The sequence below is a fragment of the Sus scrofa genome, chromosome 13 (genome assembly GCF_054392235.1).
Source record: "Sus scrofa isolate SSC_HxYL_T2T_F1_AM1 chromosome 13, Sscrofa_HxYL_maternal_Yorkshire_Landrace_v2.0, whole genome shotgun sequence".
NCBI classification, from domain to species: Eukaryota; Metazoa; Chordata; class Mammalia; order Artiodactyla; family Suidae; genus Sus; species Sus scrofa.
Genome location: NC_139395.1, coordinates 192786262 through 192812291, shown reverse-complemented (window position 1 = coordinate 192812291; position 26030 = coordinate 192786262). Strand labels below are relative to the sequence as shown.

The 26030-nt window shown below is 35.6% G+C and overlaps 1 protein-coding gene across 50 annotated transcripts in view; it reads left to right on the top strand.

Moving 5' to 3' along the window:
* ROBO2 (roundabout guidance receptor 2) overlaps positions 1-22803 on the top strand; it is a 1676226-nt gene extending 1653423 nt beyond the window's left edge. For 8 of the 50 annotated variants that reach the window (XM_084991700.1, XM_021071405.2, XM_084991697.1 and 5 more), the window contains 3 exons: positions 9995-10168; positions 18498-18698; positions 21345-22803. In XM_084991700.1, the coding sequence (XP_084847826.1) occupies positions 9995-10168; positions 18498-18698; positions 21345-21346 (377 nt within the window). In that variant the 3' untranslated portion in view covers positions 21347-22803. Of the gene's footprint in view, positions 1-7589; positions 7773-9994; positions 10169-16456; positions 16730-18497; positions 18699-21344 lie in introns of all 50 variants that reach the window. The other 42 variants (XM_084991678.1, XM_084991685.1, XM_084991674.1 and 39 more) reach the window with 7 other exon arrangements.
* The last annotated feature ends 3227 nt before the right edge of the window (positions 22804-26030 follow it).

Here is a 26030-nt window from a genome sequence, read left to right as displayed (position 1 = left end):
TGCCTTTTGAACTTTTACATGCTCACCTGTTAATTGTTGGCTGTCTAATGTGACTGCAGTTGAAAATAATCTGAATTTCTCCTTGTAGCTAGTCTAATGTTCATTCCAAATGAAGCTTTTATTGCTAAGAAAACAATCTGTTTTCCTATTTGAATTCACTGCTTAATTACTGCCATTTATCAAAACCTCAAGGTGTTTAGGTATGTATTCCACAATGAATTTATCTGATGAATAATACTTCTCTTTAGTAAAAGAATTTGCACTCTACATAAAGGTAGCCAAGTAGGAAACTCATTTCTTTCTTTTATCTTTTGTCTTTACAATAACTTTGTAAGGAAGGTATGATCAAAGATTTACTTTGCTTTCTAGGGTGTATGTGCAGTTTAAGCAAAGTTAAAAATAAAAGTAAATATATATTTCTTTCAAAAAGGATGTACATATTGGGAGTATGAACATGTATGTGTGTGTGTCTGAGAGTATAGATAAGGTTTGTGACTATATGTAAAGTGGTGTGTGGGAGTGTTATATAAGTTTAAATAGGGTTGTGAGTGAGAGCATGTACGTGTGTCTATGTGTGCAAAGGAATGGCCCTGAGATGAATGTATGTTCAGACCAAATGTTATAGAAATCAACATACTAATGAATATTGCTCTAACGTGTTTATGTTTTCTTCAGACACTCAAGGCTAGTTTAATGGTGCTAAATGTGGTGGGCAATAAAACAGGGACTATTTCCATTGGCTTTTTATGTTTTTAAGATGGTAAGTGCCCACAGAGAGGATTCTGATTTTACCATAAATTACTTTGAGTTCTAAATTTGCATGTAGTGTGAGTAAATCAGTCATTACCTTCATCTGAATTCTCTATTTTCACTTTCGTGAAACCAACGACTATTTTTTTATTAAATGGAACCAACAGTTTTGTTCCATTCCCTGAAACTCTTAAAGCCAACCAGAATGGAAATTCAGTGATAACACAGAGATGGACTAATAAGCCTGGATATAAAATTATTCAGGATTTTACTTTGGAAATATGTTCGTTTCCAGCAGCTGCCACCTTAAAGAAAACTGGTGGTTAACAAGGTACAGAGCCCATTTGTGTAAAGAAATAGGTGTATTATTTTTAAATATCTTCATAAAAACTATGCAATAGATGAGAGACTTAAAACATTTTGAAATAATGGTTCATGAATAGAAAAGGCCAACAAGAGAGGAAGATATCAGTAATTCTGTAGTTCATAATCTTAGTGTCTTAGTCTGGTTGGACTGTTAAAACAAAATACCAGAGACTAGCTGCCTTAAAGAACAAATATTTATTTCTCATAGTTCTGGAAGCTCGGAAATTCAAGATCAGGGTGTGGGCAGATTGGGTTCCTGGCGAAAGCCCTCTTCTCACTGTGTCTTCACAAGGCAGAGAGGGAGAGCAAGCTTGCTGGTCTCTTTTGAAAAGGTCCCTAATCCTGCTATAATGTCCCCACCCTCATGACCTCATGATGTCATCTAAACCTCAAGGGACCATAACATTAGGGTTTAGGGCTTCAACATATGAATTTTAGGAGAACATCAATATTCAGTCCATAAAACTCAGGAATGGAAAATGTATTTGAAAATCTTTTATTTCCACAATGAAAGTCTCTTCCAACCACTTGGCTAGGAATTTAGATTGAATAATGAGAATATTAGTAATAAAATAAGAACAACATCAGCAACTTGCACATGTATAGCCCTTAGTATGTGCAAGGTACTCTTCTAAACAGTTGCCTGTTTTTCTGTATGTGGAGCTTAGTAAGCTGAGAATGTTTCCTACATTGTTTAAGGATTGTAAGACAATAAGAAACAAACAAAAAATAGGAAACAGAGACAGCAAACCCTAAAATATTTAGTATCTGACACTTTATAGAAAAAGTTTGCTGATTCCTGTTCTACGGTTTTGACATATATTGACTCATTTAATTGTCATAACCCTAGTTTTATTTTCATTTTATAATTAAGGAAGTTGAGTCACAGAGGGGTTTAAAGCCTTTTTTAAGATCAGCAGATAAGTGGCAGACGGTAAAGATAAATTATCATGATCCTTGCTCTGGAAATGCTCAACTTTTTTCAAACATATTTAAGAGGAAAATGGTTTCCTGATCTGTTCCTCTCTCTCCCTTATACACATATGAATATTATGTATTTATTCAAATGCAACATATTACTTTATCTCTGGAAACATTACTTTTTACCATATCTGCTAAATCAGTATCAAAAAAGGTTAATTTTTAGATGTAATTTTTATTATTTGTTGTTCTCATATTTAGTTCTGTACTGTTATAGTGGCTCACGCTAACAAAATTCAACTCTATCAGCATTTTTTATAGGAAATCATTTTTATAATTTTTTTTCATTTATACTTACAATTTTAACCTCTTTGGTTGTAATAACGTACAAAAATGTTTTGATTACAGCACATCTCAGTCCGTCTTTGACTAGAAAGTAAGCATACAGGATTGTTTCCATCTTCAGGAATATGCTGGTACTATTTCTTTCTAAATGCCAACCCGCCATTTTTGGGTAGCAGGATGGGAGAAGCCTTTCATACCTCTTTCTTTGACTTTCATGGTGGGAATCAGGGGTGAGTGTTTCCTGTATTGAATGACTCCACCACAGGAAAAAAGAAATAGAAGGCCATAAGAGAGAGGGCATGAGAAAAATGTTCTGAACATGGAGCCAAAATTCTAACTGCCTCAGTGATCACAAAATGTTAAGACTGAGAGTGAGCGCTGTGAAGTGAAACGAATAAAAGTTTCCTTGACTGCTGGTCCCACATAAAGACCCTGGTTGAAAGGAAATTGGGGCTCTGTATTTTCTGTATTTTATGTTTTTGGAGGTTTTTGCTGGAAGTCCCAAAGCAGATCATTTTGAAAACAGTAAAACCCGGCAGCCTCCCACCTTCAGCCTCCCACCTTCTGCGACCACACATCTTTTAGAGAACTGGCCACTTAAAAGCATGGCCTGATGCCTTGTTTTGGTTGCAAAAAGGAAAATATTTTTGTAATAGGGAAATTTCAAAGGTAATGCTAAGGAATCATTTCATAATTTTCTTAGATTATCTCCACTGCTTTGATGTATTGAAAAAGAAATTAAATACACATTTCAAAATTTAACAGATAAAAGAAGAATAAGATATTGAGTTTTTATCTGATTAGAATAAGTTAGCAGGTGACATAGGTCTCACAGAAAAGATATTTTAATTTCACATTTTGCTTCCCATGTGTATTACTTGTTCCTTTCTGTCTGAGGGATGTAGGTGAATTATTGTATGTTCAGTATGTTTGAGTGAAAGAATTTCTAAAGATTATACATGTTTTTCTACATTTAGCAGAGGTCAATATTTGGATTGATATGTCCAAAGACACTTAGGGCTTAAGAGTTAGTTAAGAGATAGTTAAACAGATTGCATTTAATAGGAAGAGTCCCTGGATCAAATATTGGCTGAAAAAAATGGGGGACAGCCAGTTTTTGTATCTAATAAAAATGGTAATGCAACAATTAGCAGGGTCATATTATAAAGCGTACACTTTACTCTAGCTTAATGGATCTAAGGATCAGCATCTAACAGCAAGGAAGGATTTAGCGTAAAACGACATGTAAATGAATTGATGACTGATCATAAATTAATTTTAGTGCTGAAGATGTAATGGAGACACAGCAAGATGCCACTTTATCATGTTATTTTACTACTCAGTAACATTTGAGCAACAACTTAATGTCCTATCTGCAGTTTTTCTTAAACAGCTTGAATAAATTTTTTTTTGACCTTTCAGCAATTTTTAAACCTGAGAAATTTGGAAAGATGAAAAATGCAAACATGAATAAATCAGACTAATGTGACATAAATTCATGTTTCATTAAATGTTTAAATATGTATTGATTATGTTTGGGGCCATAACATGTCACATTGGTATGGATTCCTTATAATTCGTGAAGACTCTCTCCCTGAGCTGTTTTGCCTAGTGTTCATTTCAGTTTTCATGTTCATATTTATACTTATGAAAGAAAACCAATTATGACAGAAATGGCTTACTTTCTAATTGATGAACTAATGTTTTTCTTATAATTATTGTCTCCTTTTTTTGGTAATAGTTTACATAAATCTTCAGGTCACTCTTGGTGTTTAAATCTAAAGAAAGAGAAAGAATGGTAGCCACAGAGAGGTGAAGTCAGTAAATTGTGACAATTTTACAACACAAAGGAAATTTATGTTATATATTTTTTTATTCATGGTGTATTGCCAGTGGTCTCTGAAAATATTTTCCACAAATGTACCCATTCTGTTTATCATCTATACTCCACATGTCAAATAGAGAGGATAGTCTGTCAAAGATAAAGACAGAAAGACCTTTTTTCCTTCTTTTTAGTTTCCTTCTTACCCTCCATTTTGAAGGCAAACTCAACTGTATTAAGCTGAGGGCCCTGGTCCCTCTTTAGTTTGGGGTGACTAGCTTTCCTCTTGTCCATCATGAGCAAATCTCTATGGCAGACTTGGCTTCAACTCTGAAGACACTGATCAGCCTCTTTGCTCTTACAGAGAGGAGTGAAAACAGAACATCTTTCTTTATGGACCCACCCCCACTTGAAGGCATGTCCTCCAAGCTACCTTCTCTTCCCAGGGAAGGGAAAAAAAGCATGAAGGGAAACTTCATGAAAAACTGGAATTTCTGAGAGCATCATAAGGAGCATTCATGATTGAGATAAAGTCAATGAAAAGACTCAAAGGCAGGAAAAGAGCTGATTGGCTTAGGGATTGGCAAATTTGTACGTGGAAATCCTTACATTGAACACTAGTTACATCACTGCTTTCCCCATTGTCCAAGTGATCAACAAGAGTTGACTTATGTTATATTCCTTATTTAATACATTTTCTAGGAGATCTTATGGCTAACTAGAATAAGGCATTGCTAGGAAATTGCACATGGAATAGAATAACATATAGAACTTATACTGAATAATGAAAATATTGAAGACATTTAATTCATTATGCCAAGTGTTTATTGAGTTTTTACTGGCAGTGTCCCTGTGCATGAGATATTAAAATGAATAATAAATAATTCCTAATCTCCAGAGTTCTGCTTTCTGGAAGAGGAAACATATATATGCAACAAACTCTAGTTTGGAGAGATCTGATAGGCTATTGTATGCAAAAACACAAGAGGTAGAGAGATTGATTCTCCCTAAGACAGGGATGAAAATGAAGTGGAATCAGGGTGATAAAGGACATGATATTGATTTGGACTTTAAGTTTGGGTAATAGAGTTAACAGAGTAACAGTCCACTGATAATGTCACAGGAATGAGAGGTCATATCATATGGGTGAGGCAAGGGGACTGCATAGGCTTTTAAAAGGAATGGGACTGGAAAGGTAGGCTGGGCTGGGTATTGAAGGATCCCAAAAACACCCATAGGTGTTTAGATGTGGTATTGGAAAACTAGGAAAGGCTTTGATTGGAAAAACAGAATTATGTTTATCATGAAACATTTATCATGCTTCAGAAAAAAATAATTCAGTGACAATGAGGAAGATAGATAAGATTAGAAGGAAATCGGGAGGAGCTTAGGAATGAAGCTGGAGCTTTTCTAGAAGATGCTTGTTAGGAGAGTGAGTTTCAGACAGCCAGCAGAGATTTACTTGCAGATGTTCAGCATTTAGAAATACAGAAAATAGGACATAGGCGGGCCGAGACTGAGCTTTCCTGTGTTCCAAAAGTATCCTCAGTTCTAGGGTTTCATATTCTTTTGTGATCACTGACTGAATCACTCTGATTTTTTTCTTATCTGCTGTAGCATTATATTGCAAAGCCGATTGCATCATTTCTCCTTTCATTTCAGGCTGTTGGTCCTTGACTTGTGATTATTAACTCAGAAATGGTTCTCTCAGAGGAGGCTCAGTTGCTGGTGTTATCTTGGCTTCCTTGCAGTGGCCTGTGTCAAGGGAATTTGTTTGGAAAGTAAAAAGTGAATCTCTGTGCTTTTGGCAAATAGAATCAAAACTCTATCTTTCTCTGCTACACTTAACACCCATTTAACTTCTCTGATCCCTCTAACCCCTCTGGTTTCTGTTTTCTCTGTCTTGAAAGTGCATGAACCCATGTTATTGTATCCTGGGACCTCAGCTAAAAGTATAAACACTTTATCATGGCAACACCCTTAACTGTACTGCTGTCTCTTAAATATTGGAGAAAAGGCGGGGGGTGGGGGGATTTATGGCACTTGACTTGAACCTCTTTTATGCGAATGTGTGTTTGGTTTATTTAAAAATATTAAATTAGTGTCATATTTTGTACCTCTCTTTTTAAAATTTAAGATAAGCTGCACTTGGTATTTTATTGTGTCATGCATTAATGATACATCAACCTAAAAAATATTGTGATGTGAATTGTATTAAGTAATAGATTAAGGTTTCAGTGTGCTTCGGTCAAAGTATAAAATTATAAATAACTTGCCAAAAATTAAGAACGAGCATTATTTCTCAGTATCATTGTATTTTGCAGCACTTTACACAAAGCCGTGATTGTCTTCCTCTATTACCTTTTTTGCATTTTGCAGAAAACACATATTAATGCCAGTGATGTTCTTTGTAATAGTTAATTTTCTAAAATAAAGATTAGCATTAAAGAAAAAACTGGAGTTAAAGTAATTTAATAGCAAAGAAATCATACTGAGCTTCAAAATAAATAGAACTTTTCTTTCTTTCTTTTTTCTTTTTTCTTTTTGTCTTTTGTCTTTTTAGGGCTGTACCCGCGGCATATGGAGGTCCCCAGGCTAGGGGTCCAATCGGAGCTGTAGCCGCCGGCCTACACCACAGCCACAGCAATGCCAGATCCCAGCCACACCTCAGCTCATGGCAATGTCAGATCCTTAACCCACTGAGCAAAACCAGGGATCGACCCACAACCTCATGGCTCCTGGTCGGATTCATTTCCACTGCGCCATGAATGGGAACTCCACCTTTTTTGGGAACTTTTCGAAGATACATATTTTGTTGCATTCTAGGTCTATTTGCGCTAATATTATTTATACTTTTTTATGATTGGTGTTTGTTACTTCCTGAGTAATTAAGTTTTTATTTTAAAATCTTGAAATAATTCTAGTCCTTCTGCAGCATGCAAGTGTAGATTTCATGCAAATTATCCACTAGAGTCTTATTAAATTCAACATATATTCACCCTATTTCTTCAGCTGAGTCCTTGATAAGGTGATTTTAAATACACTATCAGTTATTTAAATAAAAGTATTTTCTTTGAGTTGTAGGCCTTAAAATATGCATAACAATTCTCTTTTGAAAAATAATCATGTAATAATTTAAAACACTGTAAGAATGGAATTGTACAGAACATGTGTGGCAAACAGATCTGGGTTTCATTCTTCTGCACTAGAAATGTTTAAAACATGGATGATACTTGCACATAGCCAAAGAAGTCTTGATGAAACCAGATTTACCTTAAGGAGGAGTGAGGAGAGGCAGCAGCCTACTTGCTCATGAGTGCAGTGTGAACAGCAGATGAGCTAATCCAATATCTACAACTCACTAGATGACTACATTTGTTTTTAGGTTCAATGGTAAATGGATGGGGCTCTGCATCTGATGAGGATCGTAACTTTTCTAGTCATAGATCTAGTGTAGGTAGCTCCTCAGATGGCTCCATCTTTGCCAGCGGCAGTTTTGCACAAGCACTGGTGGCAGCAGCAGATAAAGCTGGTTTTAGGCTGGATGGAACCAGCCTTACAAGAACAGGTTGGTAGACTCTGAGTCAACACTCTTTGCATGAAAGAATCTTGTCCTTTGGACACTGAGCTGTGTATGTCCTGTTCTTTCTCCTCCATGAGTCTGAACTGGAGGACTTCCTTTAATATGCATGAACACAGTTTGGATGCTCAGTTACCAGAACTCTCTTCTGATGCTCCCTCTGTAGAGCCAGTAACAGGCGCCTCCTCATCACCTTCTATCCTTTATTCCCCTTTCCCTTCACAGCTCCACTGATTAATTGGAATATGCTTCCTTCTTTTATTACAGCAAAGCTGCAACTAAGATTGCCATTAAATTTTCAATAACTCACACTTTGCAAAATTCTCACCCAATCAATAATGTACCCAGTGATTAAAATTATTCAGCTTTTATCTCCATTACTTTCCTTTGCTCCATTTCTTTCTGCAAATGCATTTTCTGGGAAGGCTTTCACCGCATGGGATGAATGGGTCTGAGGCTGTCAGTCTAACAATTCAAATGGCTGATGGTCTTACTAGTTGTTTGGCTGTTAAGATTTTAATCCAATAATTTATTATTTGTTTTAAAGGATGCTAATTAAAAATACACCCACTGCATTTGCAAGCTGAATAAAATGATGACTACTTATGCATTGCTCTTTAGCACAATCTAATTTTGGTTTCAGAGAATTATAAATAATATATATGACCAATTTTATAATTTTTATGTTTCTAATCATTCACTCAAAAATAAATGTGGGATTCACTCTATTCATAGATCAGTAATTTTGTGATCATTTGTTTTTACTGAACTAAAATAACTTTGGCATGATGCTATTACATGACTATGTGTACTTCTTAAATGCACATAGAAGAAAGCTCTGATAAATGAATTAAACTAAGTTACCTCACAAAACAACTAATGAAACTCCAAGTGCATTTTTAAAATCATAATGGTATTCAAATAATAAAAATGATTTTGACCCTTCACTAAATTCTCAGGTTATAAAAGTGTGTCTTGGAAGTTTTCTTTGAATTATAGTGTTATTACTACATTGTACGATTTCTTTTGAGTATGCATTATATATCTTCAAACAAAGTAAAAAATGACTTTCCAAGCATTGCAGAGGTTTATTTTTCATATAGCATCTGAACTAAAATATGTTGTAATATAACGGTTATTTGAATTTTCTTGCTTTATAAGGCATAAGTCAGATACTTTATGTTGCCTGAGTGCTTTTTGTGGCATAGCTATAAGCAGAGCAGTGAGAAAGTGCAAGGAAACTAATAAATTAGAAGGCATAAGTACATTTCTTGCATGTATGCTAATAGCTAATAAAGCATTAAGCAATATAATGTCACATTGACTTAAAATGTAACTACATACAGTAATTCGTATGAAATGAAAGCATGCACAAGAGAATAAATACATACACATAAACCAACCCTCTCACACCATAACAAACATGTTATTAAAATCATAAGATGTTGAAAATTATTAGCTAACTTTTAGCCAGAATAAATTTCCCTGCTTAAGTACACTAAACTCTAAGAAAAGGACATAGCACATTTCATCTTTCAATGAGAATTTGGAGTCTGCTCAGATACAGTACTATTCATTAGAAAACACCTACTGCACTTCAGACATACAAGGTTATTTTAACCTGCTATCTATCCTATACTTTATATATTGAGTTTCTGCTAAAAGAGGTAGCATTCATCCATCGTGTATAAGTAGAAGGTCAATTAAATATGTGTTTGAGCAGACTTTTCATGTAAAATTTCAAATGTAATTACTACTAGACATTTTTCTGTGCTCTCAAAGAGTCTGTAAGATTCCAAGAGTGAAATTTGATTAAACAAATAAGACAGTACATAATTCACTTCAGAGATAACTTCTTTAATTTGAAGAAGTAAAAACTGCATGAATTTGCATCAATCTTTGAAAATATCACTAAGATTGTCAAGGATACATAAAAATATAATCAAAGAATATTGAGTCTTTGGTTGGGGGATCTGCTTTGTATTTATTTGTTTGAATTTTTTCAGTGGGTAGTGTGTTGGTTATAAAAATGGAGAAAATAAATGCAACAGGGCATATTTTTTCTGTGGAGATGCACCAGTATTTGGTATCTTCAAATGGCATCTCCAGGCAAGTTTAGAGGTTAGTCTTAGTAAGAGCAGAAATACAAGACAGAATTAATGTCTTATAATAACATTCTGTATATCCCATTCCCTTTGTTTACTTTTTAGGCAAGGCCTTTGCCTCCTCTCAAAGACCTCGACCAACCAGCCCATTTTCTACTGACAGTAACACCAGTGCAGCCCTGAGTCAAAGTCAAAGGCCTCGGCCCACTAAAAAACACAAGGGAGGTCGCATAGACCCACAACCAGCATTGCCTCATCGAAGGGAAGGAATGACAGATGGTAGGTTTGTTTCCTTCTCTCTAACTGAAGAGACATGTTCTGTGCAATTGTTTACTTAGGTTAAAGAAGCTTTGGTAGATTAGGCATTGCCTCGTTGTATAACCATGCTGAACACCTGGCAATACAATCTTGTTTCAGTAAAACACCCTCTATTTTTAACAATTTGGAATTATTTCTACGTTACCCACTACCCAAGAAATACATGCCGTACCGCTTTGCAATGATTTTTCTGCCATTCTGGCATTTTCCAATAGTACTTTTTAGTGAACATCCTTTTTAAGATTAAGGAAGAAAGCATAAGTAGCATGTGCATTTGCCATGTTCTTGGATCATTTTTGAAACTGAATTAAGATATCTTAGATGATATTTCACTTTTGAAAAAAAGATCGTGATTTCCAATTTAGTAATTTTTCAGTTTCATGAATTCCAGAGCTAAAAATATGCTACAGATCATCTTGTTGATGGGTCAGTAAATAGCTTCTGGAAAGTCCAGATAGTAAAGATTTTTGCCTTTGGGGAGCCATACAGTCTCTGCCAAGACTACTCAGCACCACTACTGTAGTATCTGTACAGCTATAGGAAAAAGTAAATGAATGGGGCTGACTGATTTCCAATAAAACTTTATTGACAAAACACGCAATGGCTTAATTTGGTTGTGGGCCATAGCTCACTGATTTACTTCAATCCTGTTATTTATGTATAGCATCCAGTCTTTGAGTATTTGCTTAAACACTGCTAATTGCAGGAAATATAATATTATTATTGGAAGATGTCCTTGCTTCAATAAAGAGTAGTTCATCAGCTCTATATTCAACGTAATCCTCATATGTTTAAATATAGGAATAAAAGTATTTATCCTGATGTTTTATCCTAAGGAATATATAAGATAATATACTTGAAGAGCCCGCTGTAATGTCAGACTCAAAGATAAATTTTTTCCCCCTTCTCTGAACTATCTCTGCAAGCACATAGACTTTCTCCTGAGAGACTACTACTAAACAACAAAAGGGTGACCCTAACCAGGCTATATATTAGAACTACTGGGGAACTCTTAAACTACACCCTGGAGATTCTGATATAATTGTTTTGAGGTGAAAACCCATCATAAGTATTTTTAAATCTCCATGTGTGAATCTAATGTGCACTCAGCTTTGAGAAGCTATGGTGGAGTCTGTGGCACTCCTCTCAGTATCTGAGACTTATCCTTAGAGGACAGAAGGAGGCTTAGTTGGGAAGGCAGTGTATGTTTTTTATTGGTTTGGGGGGGGTCTTTATCTGGCAGCCACTTTCGTGCTTTCTCTTGTCATTTTATAATGCTAAGAAGACTTTAAAAGCCAAAGATAACTTGGTCTAAAAGCCTTCAGGTTTACTTATCTTTCCTACTTACTTTGTTTTCATTGGGAGGTGTTTCTATGGAATACAAGGTAAGGGTACAATCAAGATTTTGATTCTCTGTAAGTGGATATCCTGTGGTGAGCAAAAATGCTTACCACTGCCTTTCTGCCTCAAATGATCTGAAGATTAGTTGAGCACTTAAAGCAGTCTATAGCATTGATCTTGTTCCCTCTAAATAAAAAGGACTAGTCTCACTTATATGCTAGTTACAAATCTCAGCATTAATCATTTTGAGTAATTTTCCTGCTATGTATGTCATGGAGAGAGGGAAAAAAAAAAATCCAGGGACTATGTGGGGGTGTCGGGGGGGTGTTGTGGCTTTTTCGAACATAGATATGTTTGAAGATCATATCCAGAATATGTAGAAGATATAAAGTGTAAATCAAGAAAATAGCTCTTTTCTTTCTTCCTAAAACACTTTCCCTGCAAGCTTTTTCAGAATGTCTAGTTAATGCAAGCTACCCCCTAGTTTAAAGCACAATCAATATATTGCTTATCTTTGTGAAAAACAAATTTTTAACATTTCACATTTACCATCATTTTTTAAAAAGGTTATGATTATATTATTAGTAGATACATTTAGAAAGTAGTGATATTGAAAAGGAAATTTGGGCTCCCATTCTTCCCAAGCGTTTGATCTAAAAACAGTTTAGTTATGCTATAAGGACATTTATTTTGGATGGTGCTCTATAGACAATCCTTAAGGATCTTGTTATTTTATAGCAAATACATATGTCATAGCATTTATATGCTATGAACCCATGCATCAGTAATAAATTTATAATATTTGTATATAAAATCAAACTGTTCTTTTTGGGAAGATTCCTCTTTCATAGCACTTAATGCATGGACTTTTTACACTAACGTTTTTGCCTTGTAGATTTTATAACAGTGTTTTATGAGTATATTAATCAAGGTAATTATTGCTAGCTGCTACACCAAACAGCTTCTACCTCTCAGTGGCTTAGCACAGTAAAAATTTGTTTTTCATGGGCACAATGATGTATAAAGATCAGGGGGCTCTCCTTTCGTCATAGTATAAAGAGGTATGCTTCTTAAATATTGGGGCACCATTATTACACTATGGAACCTTGGTGGTTTCAGAGGGAGGAGAAGACCCAACCTGAGTGATTATCTGGGAGGTTCTATGACTAGACTTGAAAGTGATGCAGGTCACTCTCCTTCACCGGCAAGAACCATGTCACATGGCATCAAACGAACTACAGGGGTGAGAAAGTCATCTCTCCTTGTCCAATAAGAGGAATTGGGAATGTTAGGAGATATCAGTCTCTGTCTCAAAGGCTATGGAAAAACCCACACACGTGTTAAGGAGTGTTCTCCCTCGGATAAAGTCTCACCTAGGCAGGTATTGTTCACCAAATCATTTGCATAAGCCAAAGAATATCTTTTGAAGCCAATATATTGACCAAGGCCGAACAAAGGAGGCAGAGAAGGAGTTCTCTTTCAACATTTTTCCCCTACATCATCTCCTTCTAGACTGTCCTTCTCTCATCCTTACTGTCTATTCAGAGAAGGGGATCTTTCCCAGCTCTGGCACAGACTGACTTTGACCGTTGAGCAAATTTCTTCATTCTCTAATCTTGTCATTAAAATACTTGTTAAGCAATTACCAAATAATAGGCAATGGGAACCATATAGACAGAATTCCCTGCCCTCCTGGAGCTTACATTCTAGTGAGAGAAGATAAAGACCAACATAAATATATAAGCAAAAATGAAAAGTAGGTAAGATAGTGGTAAGTGTCATGGAAAAAACAAATGTAGGAAAGAAGTTGAGAAATATAAAGGGAAGGGAGATATTTTTAAAGTAGAGAGCTCAGGGAAGACCTTACCAAGATGACATTTGTGAAAACATGGAATATTATAAGGGAAAGAACATTGTGGATATCTGAAGAAAAGTTATTCCAAGAAATGAGAACAGCAAGTGGAATTCTGAAGTATTTGATAAAAAAGGAAGAGGAGCAATGTGACTAAAGCAGACAGAACAACCAAATAGATTGTGATGTTAGGTAAGTGAGGGCTAGTGTTCTATGGGACCTTTAAATTTCTATAAGGACACTGGCCCTTTACTTTTAAAAGAAAAGTAAATGCTCATCCATTCTAAATGTAATAGTGTGCATCAACCAATCCCAAGATCCTTTACTTTGAATGAGAAACTACTGAAAGGTTGTGTGTGTGTGTGTGTGTGTGTGTGTGTGTAAATGACAGAAGACTGACAGGATTTTCCTCATGTTTTTATTTTAAAAAAAAAAAGCCATTCTAGCTGTTATCTTGAGATAGACTGAATGTGCTTCTACATGCAATCATGGAAACCACATGGGAAATCATAGAAGTAATATAGAAAATAGATGCTAAAGATTCATGTCAAGCTAGAATCAGTGGACGCAATGAGAAAGCTTGGATTCTGGGTACAGTTTGGCAGTAGAGCCCACAGAATTTGTTCATGAAATTAATAAAGCCTGTAAAGTAGGGAAGCCAAAGATTACTCCAAAGTTTTGGCCAACTTACAGTAAATGAGATAATGAACACTAAAGAGGAAGCCTATTTTCTAGAGGAAGGTCTAGAGTTCTGTTTCGATGTGTGAAATTTGAGATGCTTTCTAAACATCAAAGCTGAACTCTCCCATGTGGATTTAGTTAGATGAGTCTGGCGTTCATGGAAAGAGAGCCCCAGGCTGGAGATACTTGATTTCTTTGTGCCTTCTTTTTCTTACCAAAAAGAAAAAGAAAAAGAGAGAGAGAGTATAATAATGGCACATACATCATTGGACTCTCCTGTGCCTAACAATAGCAAATCCTCAGTAGGCCAGTAAGAGACTCTTTAGTGAATTGATTTAGTTGAAATGAATCAACAGAGAAATGAATAATAAATTTAATTTAAGTAAACATATTTGATTACATACTTTCATGTTTTCCACAGCCATTTTTAATCTCATCTTTGTTCCAGTTTATTTATTTCGATGTGCTTGCAATGTTCTTTCTTCTTAGAATATACAAACTCCAAGGATATTACTTAATTATGTAGCCATATAATTTTAGGTTAAATTAAATAGTAATCAGAATTTTAGCTAGCATAAGCAGATGCCATTTTGGCCATTTTAAAAATTAAGCTGTTCTGGTGGAGAATAAAAATCAATGACAAGATATGTTATTTTGGAAGCAAATATAATAATTTCCCCCTACTGGCAGTCTTAAGTCCAATAAGGCAAATGAAGTAATTAATTTGCATTTATAATAATACATACTGAAGGAAGTCAGTATTGAATATAAAGGAACCACCAAATTCCTTCGTGGATTATTCAACAAACAGAACTCTCAATATTGGATTAGCTCTTCATTTCGGAAGAAATATTCCGATTGCAATTCTATTCTTCCAGATAGAAACCCTGTTCCCTCCAATAACTAGTAGTTCATAATCTAACAAGAGGACCTACGTAAGAACCGGGAATGCTGCTCCAACCTGGGAATTCCTCAAGCAGATGCTGAGGAGGTTTTCGTTGTGAATTCAATGGAAGACAATCTCATTTTACTCATCAATGAGAGTGTGAAGCTTCTTAATAATCTTTGGAAGGAGCAACTTAGCCTTCCTTAAAGAAACTCTCTCTTGAATATAAGAAATTTATACTTTTTTCTTTTAAATTTCACAAACAATACTTAGAAACAGGTGCGTCATTACTCAAATGGCATGGGAAATAATTACCTATGTTATATACAGTATCCTCTATTAACGATGCAAATAATGTATATGAGTAAACATGATATTTGACCTTTGTGAACAAATATTATAGTTACTGATATTCTAGGGTGAACAAAGAAGTTTGCAGCAGCATGCGAGAAAAATGATAATAATCCAAAATAATGTTAGAATGTTTAGAAGATTTCAAAATCTTCAACAAAGTAATTTCAGGACTAGTATAATGGTATAAATTGTGTAATAAAACTAGTATAATACTTAAAGAAATATGAAAGAAGGGGCTACAATTTCACAATTGACTTTCAAAATATAAAAGTGTCGTGGTTTGAAGAGATAATAAATGGAAAATGAAAAATTATCTGAGTGTTGAAACTCTTAGATTTTCATATCTGATATTTAATGTAAAGAGCTTTTATGAAAAATTATCTATTCCACTACATCTCAGATTTTCATGATGCATTGTCTACTCTAGCACCATGAAGCATATTCTATCTAAACTCTGAACATTGGTTATTACTTATTAAAATTAATATATTGGAAGATTATAATATATTAGTTGTAACTCATTAGCTAACTCATGAAATGAACAGCCAGAATTGGTTGTCAGGCAGAATGTTAATTGCATTTAATAAATGTTAGCTTAACCCTTTGACTGTTGCTAAATGTGCCACATACACGGATAAGAGCAGTCATATGCTGCATATGATATGGTATACAGTTCTTAATTTCCCGAGGGCAACATTTCCTATGGAGATTGGCAGGGCAGCTTTTATTCTTCCCAGGGCCTTTTATTAACACAGCTGCTAGAATTCTTAGTCATTTTTTGTTAAGCTATTTCTACTTTGAGGAGGTAACAGTGGACAATGGATTAAATATGGAGAAATCATAAACTGCCCTTGGTGTTGAGAACATTAGCCTCCGTGTGCAACTGAAGACTCTTTCCCTGTACAATAGTTGGATAAAACCAGTCAATTTTATTTCAAAGATAAGGTGATCAAAAGATTGCAAAGACTTCAAAAATATGTGATTTAGATATAAATAACTGACCTTTTCCCCCAAAATTTATCTTTGCATGGGTGATGCTTTTAGGAGGGCAAGAGTTTTTTTTCTTCATCTTGAATTAAAACCTGTATTTTTCATTACATGTTAGTCCATTCTAAACATTATTCAAAATTTTTAGATCTTCCACCACCACCAGATCCCCCTCCAGGTCAGGGTTTAAGGCAACAGATAGGCCCGAACCAGCATGCTGGTAACGTGGAAAACTCAACAGAGAGAAAAGGAAGCTCTCTGGAGAGACAGCAAGCATCCAACTTAGAAGACACAAAGAGCTCATTGGATTGTCCAGCCAAAACATCCCTAGAGTGGCAGCGACAAACCCAGGAATGGATAAACTCCACAGAACGCCAAGAAGACATACGGAAAGCCCTCCACAAACAAGGTGTTGGACCAGGTGTGTTCTACACAGTCCCAAGAAAGTGTGGACTTTTACCTTTTTTTTTAACCAGGTATTTTGGAAATGCCAGTTGTTTAAGGGCGTCTGAAATGAGTTTGCCTTGAATCGCTAATTGAAGTTGGAATTCCGCAGCAGAGCTCACTGGCACATCCCTTAAGGCTGAGTCCAGGGGGATCATGGCTTACGTTAACCTCTCGTAGGGTCTCTGAGGCCAAGAGACCTCCAGGCTTCATCTGTAGTGCTCAGGATACCATTTGATTTTTTTTGCCTTTTAATGGTTATATACTTTTAAGACCACTAAATTTCATCTTTAGTAACAGTTCAGTCTCTGCCTTCAACCAGTTTGTTCATTTTGACTGAAGTAACTAGTCATTTTGAGAAGAGAGCTCACTTCAGTCAAATTGGTAAATTAATGGAAACAGCAAAGCTGTCAACAAACATGCAGTCACAGACTCCTCATACTAGTAAAGGTGAAACTGGACCTGAACTTGTTCCAGCTAATTAAATGTAGTCAATTATTAACTACTTCAATGGGAAGTGTTTTTGTTTATAAATCAAGCTGCCTGGAAATGTCTCAAAAATAAATGTCATGGTTTGTGGTTGGATTTTGTTGTTGGTGGTGGTGAATATTGAGCCAATTATAGAAATGCATTTTCTGGAACATCTCTTCTTATGTCAGGATTCATTGAGTATTAAAACACACACACACACACACACACACACACACTCAAAATTGAAAGTTTCCTTACACATTCCTTTATTCATTTGGACTCAGTTTTTTCTAGATATGTCTTCTACTCATGAATTTTCAATAATTATATTTTGTCACAACTTGGTGCTAAGGTTTTTTTAAATAGTTATGAAAGGTCAACTGATACTCATTAGTATCTAGATCTAGTGAAACATTTAGGAAACTTACGTCATTAGTGCTGTGAGAGAAAAATCATATGATCATTGTCATTAAAGTCTAAGAAGAGAAATACTAAATCCAGTCAGCATTGTTTTTTTTCAGTCATCTGATCCCGGTAATAATAACCCATACCTAAAATGCAAGAAAACAATAGAGTGGAGTGGAGAGTTAGAGAGGGGAAAAAAAGAAAGAAGAAAAAAGAGAGAAAGAGAATAATTAAAAGTGTTAAGTATTTAGTAATGAACATCATGAGTCATTTTTAGAGAGATGGTACATAAAAAATATTGACATTGTTGATTAAAATAAGTATTTCTTTTTTCTTTTAAGGAAATACACAGCTTTTCAAATAATATATTTCTATCCCAAGAAACAATAGAAATTTAAGACGTTTAGGTTTTAACTGATAAATAGTTCTTTATCTAAATCAATTGAGAAAATATTGCCATAAATTAAACTAAAACAAAAGATATTTCTTCCATCTTAATGAAAAAAATTAAATTACAGCCTCATTTTAAACCCAGAAATTATTCTCAGAAATGCTTTCATTAAATAAATCATTGTATGCAAATCTCTTTTATAATGAAATTAAATTTTGAAAACATAAATATTATAAAACATATACTTTTCCTAGGATCCCTAAATTTAATCCTGTTTCAGTTCCTTATTGTAGGAAAATGTCACTTGCACGTGGAAATTCCTTTAAAGGCCAATTTCTTTATTTAGGGGCCTTATTAAACCTCTCTTTTTAATTTTACTAAAGTGAATTGATAAAATAGCTTAGCTTGCATTTAAAGTTGAGGTTTTTTTTGCCTCCAAGTTGCTATTTAACTCAACCCTTTGTGTTTCTTTTTTCAGAGGAGACCTTGGTGCCCTACAGCAAGCCTAGTTTCCCATCTCCAGGGGGTCATAGCTCATCAGGAACAGCTTCTTCTAAGGGATCCACTGGACCTAGGAAAGCCGAGGCATTGAGGGGAAGCCACCAGCGCAATGCCAGCGACCTTCTTGACATAGGATATATGGGCTCAAATAGTCAAGGACAGTTTACAGGTGAATTATGTAAGTGCTTTAGGACGTTTAAAAGGCTGTGGTGGGAGTTCCCGTCGTGGCGCAGTGGTTAACGAATCCGACTAGGAACCATGAGGTTGCGGGTTCAGTCCCTGCCCTTGCTCAGTGGGTTAACGATCCGGCGTTGCCGTGAGCTGTGGTGTAGGTTGCAGACACGGCTCGGATCCCGCGTTGCTGTGGCTCTGGCGTAGGCCAGTGGCTACAGCTCCGATTCAACCCCTAGCGGGAACCTCCATATGCCGCGGGAGCGGCCCAAGAAATAGCAACAATAACAACAACAACAACAAAAAAGGCTATGGTGATTCAGAACGAATATTGAGTTAATAACATAAGGGAGAAAAATGTTTTCTCCAACCCTCTTAGTATCTCTGACTAGGTCTGAAAACCAAATTGACGAGACAGACTAATAGGAAAAAGCACACAAATTTCATTGACTTTTTCCATGTACACAGGAGCCTTCACAGGAGAATGAAGACTCAAAGAAGTGACCAGAGCAGGAAGCTTTTTGATCCTTTTAGACAAAAAAAGACTGAATGTGCGAAAAGCTGATGAGTAGAGGGGTTTGGGCCGGAGGTAGTAAATGGTGAAGAAGTAACTAGGAAGACAAGGGTTGGTTCATCAAGGTTTGTTGGATGAGCTACAGATTTTTCATCTCCAAATACCCCATCTCTGGTGAAAAGAATATCTTCCCTTCTCCTGGTACAGGAAGGGGAACTGTCATATAGGAGTCTTGTGACCTGTTTCAGGGAAGAAGGATGAGGTTAGAGTGATCTTTCTGCCTCTGCTTTTTTTTTTTTTTTTTCATATTCCCTCACTTTAAGATATTCAATATGCCAAGATACCATATTGGCATGTCCTGAGCCCCACTGATAACATTGCCCCAATAAACAAATTTCAGAATGGTAGAAAACTTGCTTTACAATGAGAAAAAAATAAATTATGTGTTTGAACAGGTTTGGTCCTAACAAAGACCTTTGCTATTTTACATCAGTCAGACAAACATTTCTTCTGTTTCAAGTTTGAATTGCTTTGCTTTTTTTTTTTTTTTTTGTCTTTTATGGCCACACCCACCCTGAAAAGGAACCCACCATATGGAGGTTCCCAGTCTAGGGGTCGAATTGGAGCTGTGGCTGCCGGCCTACATCACAGCCACAGCAACATGGGATCCGAGCTGTGTCTGTAACCTATACCACAGCTCACCCAACTCCAGATCCTTAACACACTGAGCGAGGCCAGGGATCAAACCCGAATCTTCATGGATACTAGTCAGGTTCATTAACCACTGAGCCATGATGGGAACGCCACGGGTTTGAATTATTCTGTACAAAAATTGCATAATTTGGACAATTAATCATAATACTAACAAGTTAATTAAATGTAGTTCTCTTTGAGTTTTCTTTGCTTTTTTAAGAGAGTGCAGTAAAGAAATATTGGCCCTTTGGTACTGTTAAAGAACCTTCTTGGGAATTCTTCATCCCCTAGTTTCTCTTCATTTATTTATTTATTTTTAATTTAGGTAGTCAACCTAGAAAAGGGCATCTTTGATTTAGTTTATTTCAATACTTCATTTATAATAACATAGATAAATTTCTCCCATTAAATAAAGAATTGGCATTGGTAGTTAATATAATTAAATCTACTTTCCAGATGTAAAATACTAGAGAATGATAGGATGTCATAATATGTCACACACACACACACACACACACACACACACACACACACACAGCAGAAAGCATTGAACTCTTTGTATTAATTTCATCATGAAAGTTGCCAATTTGGAGTTCCCATTGTGTCTCAGCAGTAACAAACCCAACTAGTGCCCATGAGGATTCAGGTTCAATCCCTGGCCTCCTTCACTGAGTTAAGGATCCAGCGTTGCCATGACCTGAGGTATAGGTTGCAGACACGGCTCAGACCCTCATTGCTGTGGCTGTGGTGTGGGCTGGCAGCTGCAGCTTTAATTCGACTCCTAGTCTGGGAACCTCCACATACTGCAGGTGCAGCCCTAAAAAGAAAAAAAAAGTTGCCAATTTTGCTATCAATTTCAGAATTATACTTGCTGAATATTTTCAGCTGCTTCCTTGAATTCATTTTATCTGAAGGAATAGCCCTGAGTTCAGTCTTCTCAACCAGTAGTTATATAAGAAGGGGAAGTAAACTACCCTCCTAATCCATTTTCTTGTGTAAAAAATTAAGTTACTCTTAATGCTCGCATCACAGACTGCGGGATGCCATGAGATAATGAAAAGTGGAAGTACTTTCAAAACTGTAACTTTTCCTGGGAGTTAACGCTACTGTTGTCTATTATTAATCTGATTAAAATTAACATGTGTTTATAATTTTTAATTTTATTTAGGACTACTTGGATTTTTCTTTATTATATTAGAGTAATTATAGACTGAAAAGAAGTGTAAAAATGGTCTACTCAGATTTAAAATTTTCAGCTTTTATAGTGTTTCATTTTTTTTCCCTTTCTGTAAGTAAAATTTTTAAAATTCACAACCTCATAAAATCCAAGATGCTATATCTTCATTTATTCTCCATTTGCTTTGCTTTTTGTTATGCTGACCATGACAAAGAATACTTAATTTAAATGCAAACTTATTTCTAATTTTTTTTTTAATCTCTTTACAGAGTAACTGAGAGGAGACATGCAAAGCTGCTCTGAAGGACCATCAGGTCTGAACTCATGGAAGTGATGACACTAAACAGTGCAATGAACAATTTCTTTATTTATGTACTATTAAAAAGAACTGTAAATGCAATGTAAAGACACACAGCCACACATATCCCACAGATATTTTACTTGTGTTCTTCTCTTAAGTACACCACCCACCTTAACTCTTTCTTGTCAGGAGTATATAAAAAAGAAAACAAAGCTCGCCCTCCAGGAAGAAAAGGATTTTCCTCTGTATATAATTTCTTTTGTGCATTGCTATGCAAGCTCACTCTTTTTAGCTCTGTTCATATTCTTGTCTGTTCTTATTGGTCTGTTGTACTATATGTGAATTAATAGGCTGTGGTGCCATATATTAACTTTTAATTGTGTAACTTTTATGTTTAAATTTTGCACTGCAATTTTATTTGGTGATAAGCACAAATCTCTACTCCTCGTGACATGAAGAAAAAGACTGAATGTGAAGGGAGTTTCTGTACTGTAAGCTAGGTTGGATAATGCTGGTTGTAACCAATCACGTTAGGGGGTTTTAAGTTGGGGTGTAGAAATAGGAAGATGCAAGGATCAGTGGTGTTGGCTAAGTCTTTTTGGAACATCAGGGACTGAGTCAATTAAAAAACAAAGCTTTTACTATTGACAAAAGTAGGGGTCAAAGAAGGAAGTTGAAGTCTTAAGACTGAATAGGCATTAAAATATACAAGTAGCAAAGATACACTAAACTTGCTTTAAAAAAAAGAAAGGAAATGGAAGTTATATTTAGAATCAGCCTTTACCTGTCATTGTAATTGACCCGTCTGAGAATTACAACAAGCAGAAGGAAATTAAAGTGTTTCGCAAGAGCTGTATTTATATGACAGTTTTTTTAAAAAGCATTTTCTGAATTACCATAACTAATCTCTCCAACTCATTAAGTCAGAACATAATGTGAAGTTCCCCAAGGAAACAAACAAAATGAACTCTAGAATATCTAGCAAATAGTTAAAGAGGCCAATTTATTATTAGGACATACTCGGGCTGCTTCCAAATACAAATCTTTATTGCAATCTCTTGTTTCATCTTTCTAGTACATGTACAGTACACACTAGAGGATAGAGCTGCATCACTTCATCATGATGTTTTCAAAATAATGCAGTCTATATACAATTTTGTGTTTTATTTGACTAAGAAGTGAAGTTTATCCCACCAAATGTATAGCCAAATTGTAAGTGCTTAAAAAGCAGTGCTCAGAGTATGTTCAGTTCAAGTAAGTAGATTTATTGGAATAAATATTTTATGGGACATTCTCAGAAATTGGCTGCCAACTAAAATATGTTTGACCCATTTTGAATGAGTACATTGAAAAGAAAAATTTTAAAGGAGAAAAATGCATGTTTATACACTTTTTAAATAAAACCAAACCTCGTAAGTGGACATTAATAACAGTGTCCTGCCTCATTTGTTTTCACAACTTTGAGAACAAGGAGTTCCTGAACATCAGTCATGTATCATCCCAATGAATATGACTTTGAAACATATGTTAGCTACTGTACATGTATAGTTAATCAGTCAAGTAGAAGAGAACTTTGCGGAAATTCCAGAACTTTCCTGAAATTCCCACTTGTGACATTTTTTTTCCCTGTGTTGCCTACACCATTGTAAATTCTACTTCTAGTTATAATTTCTCATGTTTTCCCTATGATATCTTAGTAGTTGGTACTTTGAAAAATATTCAATATAATAAGGGTCAATTCTCCACTATGGGACCAGTTTGAAAGACAGTTCATACTCGGTGCATTATTGGCTCAGTTGCCAGTTTTTTGTCGTGCTGCCCTAGCAAAGGAAGGACACAGTGACATATTTCCATCGTTTTAATTCCCTGAGACTGCATTCGCACAGGCAGGAGTAGAGGAACATAATGTTGTTATGGCTGCAACATCTTCTTGGTCCATGTAGTTCATTTCTTCACGGAAAAGAGAAAGGATTCTGAGACACACATTAATCCCCTTATCAACTCTGTCATCAATGCCTGAATTTTTAATGCAGGTAGATTTTTTTTGAAACAGAGACTGAGGAGGAGGAGACATTTCTGTGAAGAACAAATGCATACTTATTCACAACGTTAGGATGTGAAAGATTTAATTTTTTTTATTTACGCAGTTCCCTACTTCACTTCTTTCTATTTAAAAACAAAGTTTTGTTCCTTTTTGTTTCCTCTTTATGCTCCTCTATAACCCAATTAGCCTAAAACTTGAATTCATTACATATATTACACAAAGACCTTTACCCCTGGTGACTGGCAGGTGTGTGTGACTAATAAACCAAGACAGAGTGTATACATGCAAGTGACTTCTGGAGTAATTCAGGGCACAGCATTATATCTTTCTGATTGTCTTCCAGTGCATAAAAATGTACTGTTTTAGTTACATTACATCAGGCCTTATGAGTTTTTTGCATGCTTTTTTAGAATAGTTCATATCTCCTGTTAAATCTAGTTTTAAATAAATTGGTCTAATCTTGCACCCCAAATATCATCCTCAGATAGAAAGCAAGAAAAAAGTGCTGTGGCTATCCAAATGTATTCAGGAACACTACCCCAAATCAAAAGCCTCTGTCAACTTTCTATCTGTTAAAAAACAAACAACAAAAAACTTCTCATAAGTCAGGCTGTCAGGAGAGCTACCATGATTTTCTTTTTTCACTTTAAAGCCAATTGAATGAATGTGATTGGAAATTCACAGAGCTCACACGTGTGCAGGTCTGAACAGAGGCCTGTGTAAGCTGTCAGAAGGAAAGCTGGGTGGGAGAGAAGGTCATCCTGCACTCAGAGGCAAGGCCTCCGTGCAGTCACACCCACGAAGGCACAGCTCCATTCTTAACCCGCAACATCTGCCTAGGAGAAATGGCTGAATCAATGCCACAAAGCAGGTGTTCCTTGGAGTACACAGGCAGAGTCGCCCTGCCCCTCCTCCATACCTTGCTCATGCCTTATTTAAAGGAAGATGGGTTAGTACGGGGGCACGAAGACAATTTCTTCACAGGACTTGAATCCAGTTCAGTAGAGACTATAGGAAAATCAAGACCAACATTTAAGAGAGCCTGTAATCAAAGGGAAGTAAAAACCTTGCAAGTTGACTTTCTTTGGGAAACAAACCATTAAATGATATTCTAGGTCATAGTCTAATGCTCGAAGTATTTAAATATACCTTCAATGGGATTTGAGTTGAAAGTTTGCATGACTTTAGTAGAACACCTCCAAATTTCTGTCCAACAATGTTATGTAATTGTTCATTGACAAGAAAATGATAATACCGATGAGCTCTGAACTGTGGTGTATCTTCTTCACTGGAAGGTGATTGTGTGTCAGTATTAAAGATATGCAGAACCATAACATTCACTAATTTTTCATCTGCTTCTGTGTATTGTATTTCCAGAATTACATGACAAGAATTGGTGTAAAGCAACATGTCTTTCCACATTATCTTAGAGCTGATGTTGCTTTTATTCTGCTTCTCTATAATATGTACTTCAAATGAAACACCAGACTTTTTTTAAATGAAGTTCAATATACAAATTTTTCTTATCTAATAATTTTCAAAAGCATTTATTGTGACTTTAAAGTGTTGCAAGAAAAGGGATTTTGTGGCCGTGGGTAGACTTTTTATATTTTGTTTTATAGATGGATTTTTTACCTGTAGTTAAAATCACCAGACAGCGTCCAAAATCTTAATGTGTTTCATTTGATGTTGTTAGATCAGAAAAGAAATTGACATAAAATTGGTTATAGTATTGTCAAAGAATTGTGTATTGTGTACTCACTGGGAAAAAAATAAAATATATTCACATTTCAAATTTGTAAAAAAGCCATTTATGTAAAACAGACTTGCTTGTAGATAAATCAAAAACATATCGTTTTGTCACTTTTAGGATTCTACATTAGTATGTTGTGACCAAATGTGCAATCTCATTTTCTTATTCAGCTATGGGTTGTGTGGTGATTAATAGAAATTACTGTTGACTTACAGTAGTGACTAAAAGTCACTGATGAAGAATGTTAAAAATATTCAAAATTACAGATCCAACTCTATAAGCACTACTTTGCAGATCCAACCTTCCCCAACCCATAGAGACCTACAGATGGATAAAGTACAAACTTCTTGGCTATAAAATCACTTAATAAATTATTTTTAAATATTGTGAGAATTGGGAGAAAATGGATGTATTTAAATTGCTTTACAGTAGTTCATGATAATTTTTTTTTTAATGATAGATAATTGAAAAGTTATCTTAGGGACTGGTTAGAAAAGCAAAATTTGTAGTTCCTGTTATGGCTCAGCAGGTTAAGAACCCAACTAGGATCCATGAAGGTACAGGTTCAATCCCTGGCCTCATTGATTGGGCTAAGGATCCGGCATTACCATGAGCTTTGGTGTAGGTCACAGACACAGCTCAGATCTGGCATTGCTGTGGCTGTGGCGTAGGCCTGCAGCTGCAGCCCTGGTTTGACCCCAAGCTTGGGAACTTCCATATGCTGCAGGTTAGGCTCTAAAAATAAAAAAAAGACAGCAAAATTCTCTTGATTGCACTTCATAAATATCCCATTCTTTTTCACTAAGTACAATAACAGGATCAGATCATCTCTAAAAAAGAATTTTTGTGTCCCTTAA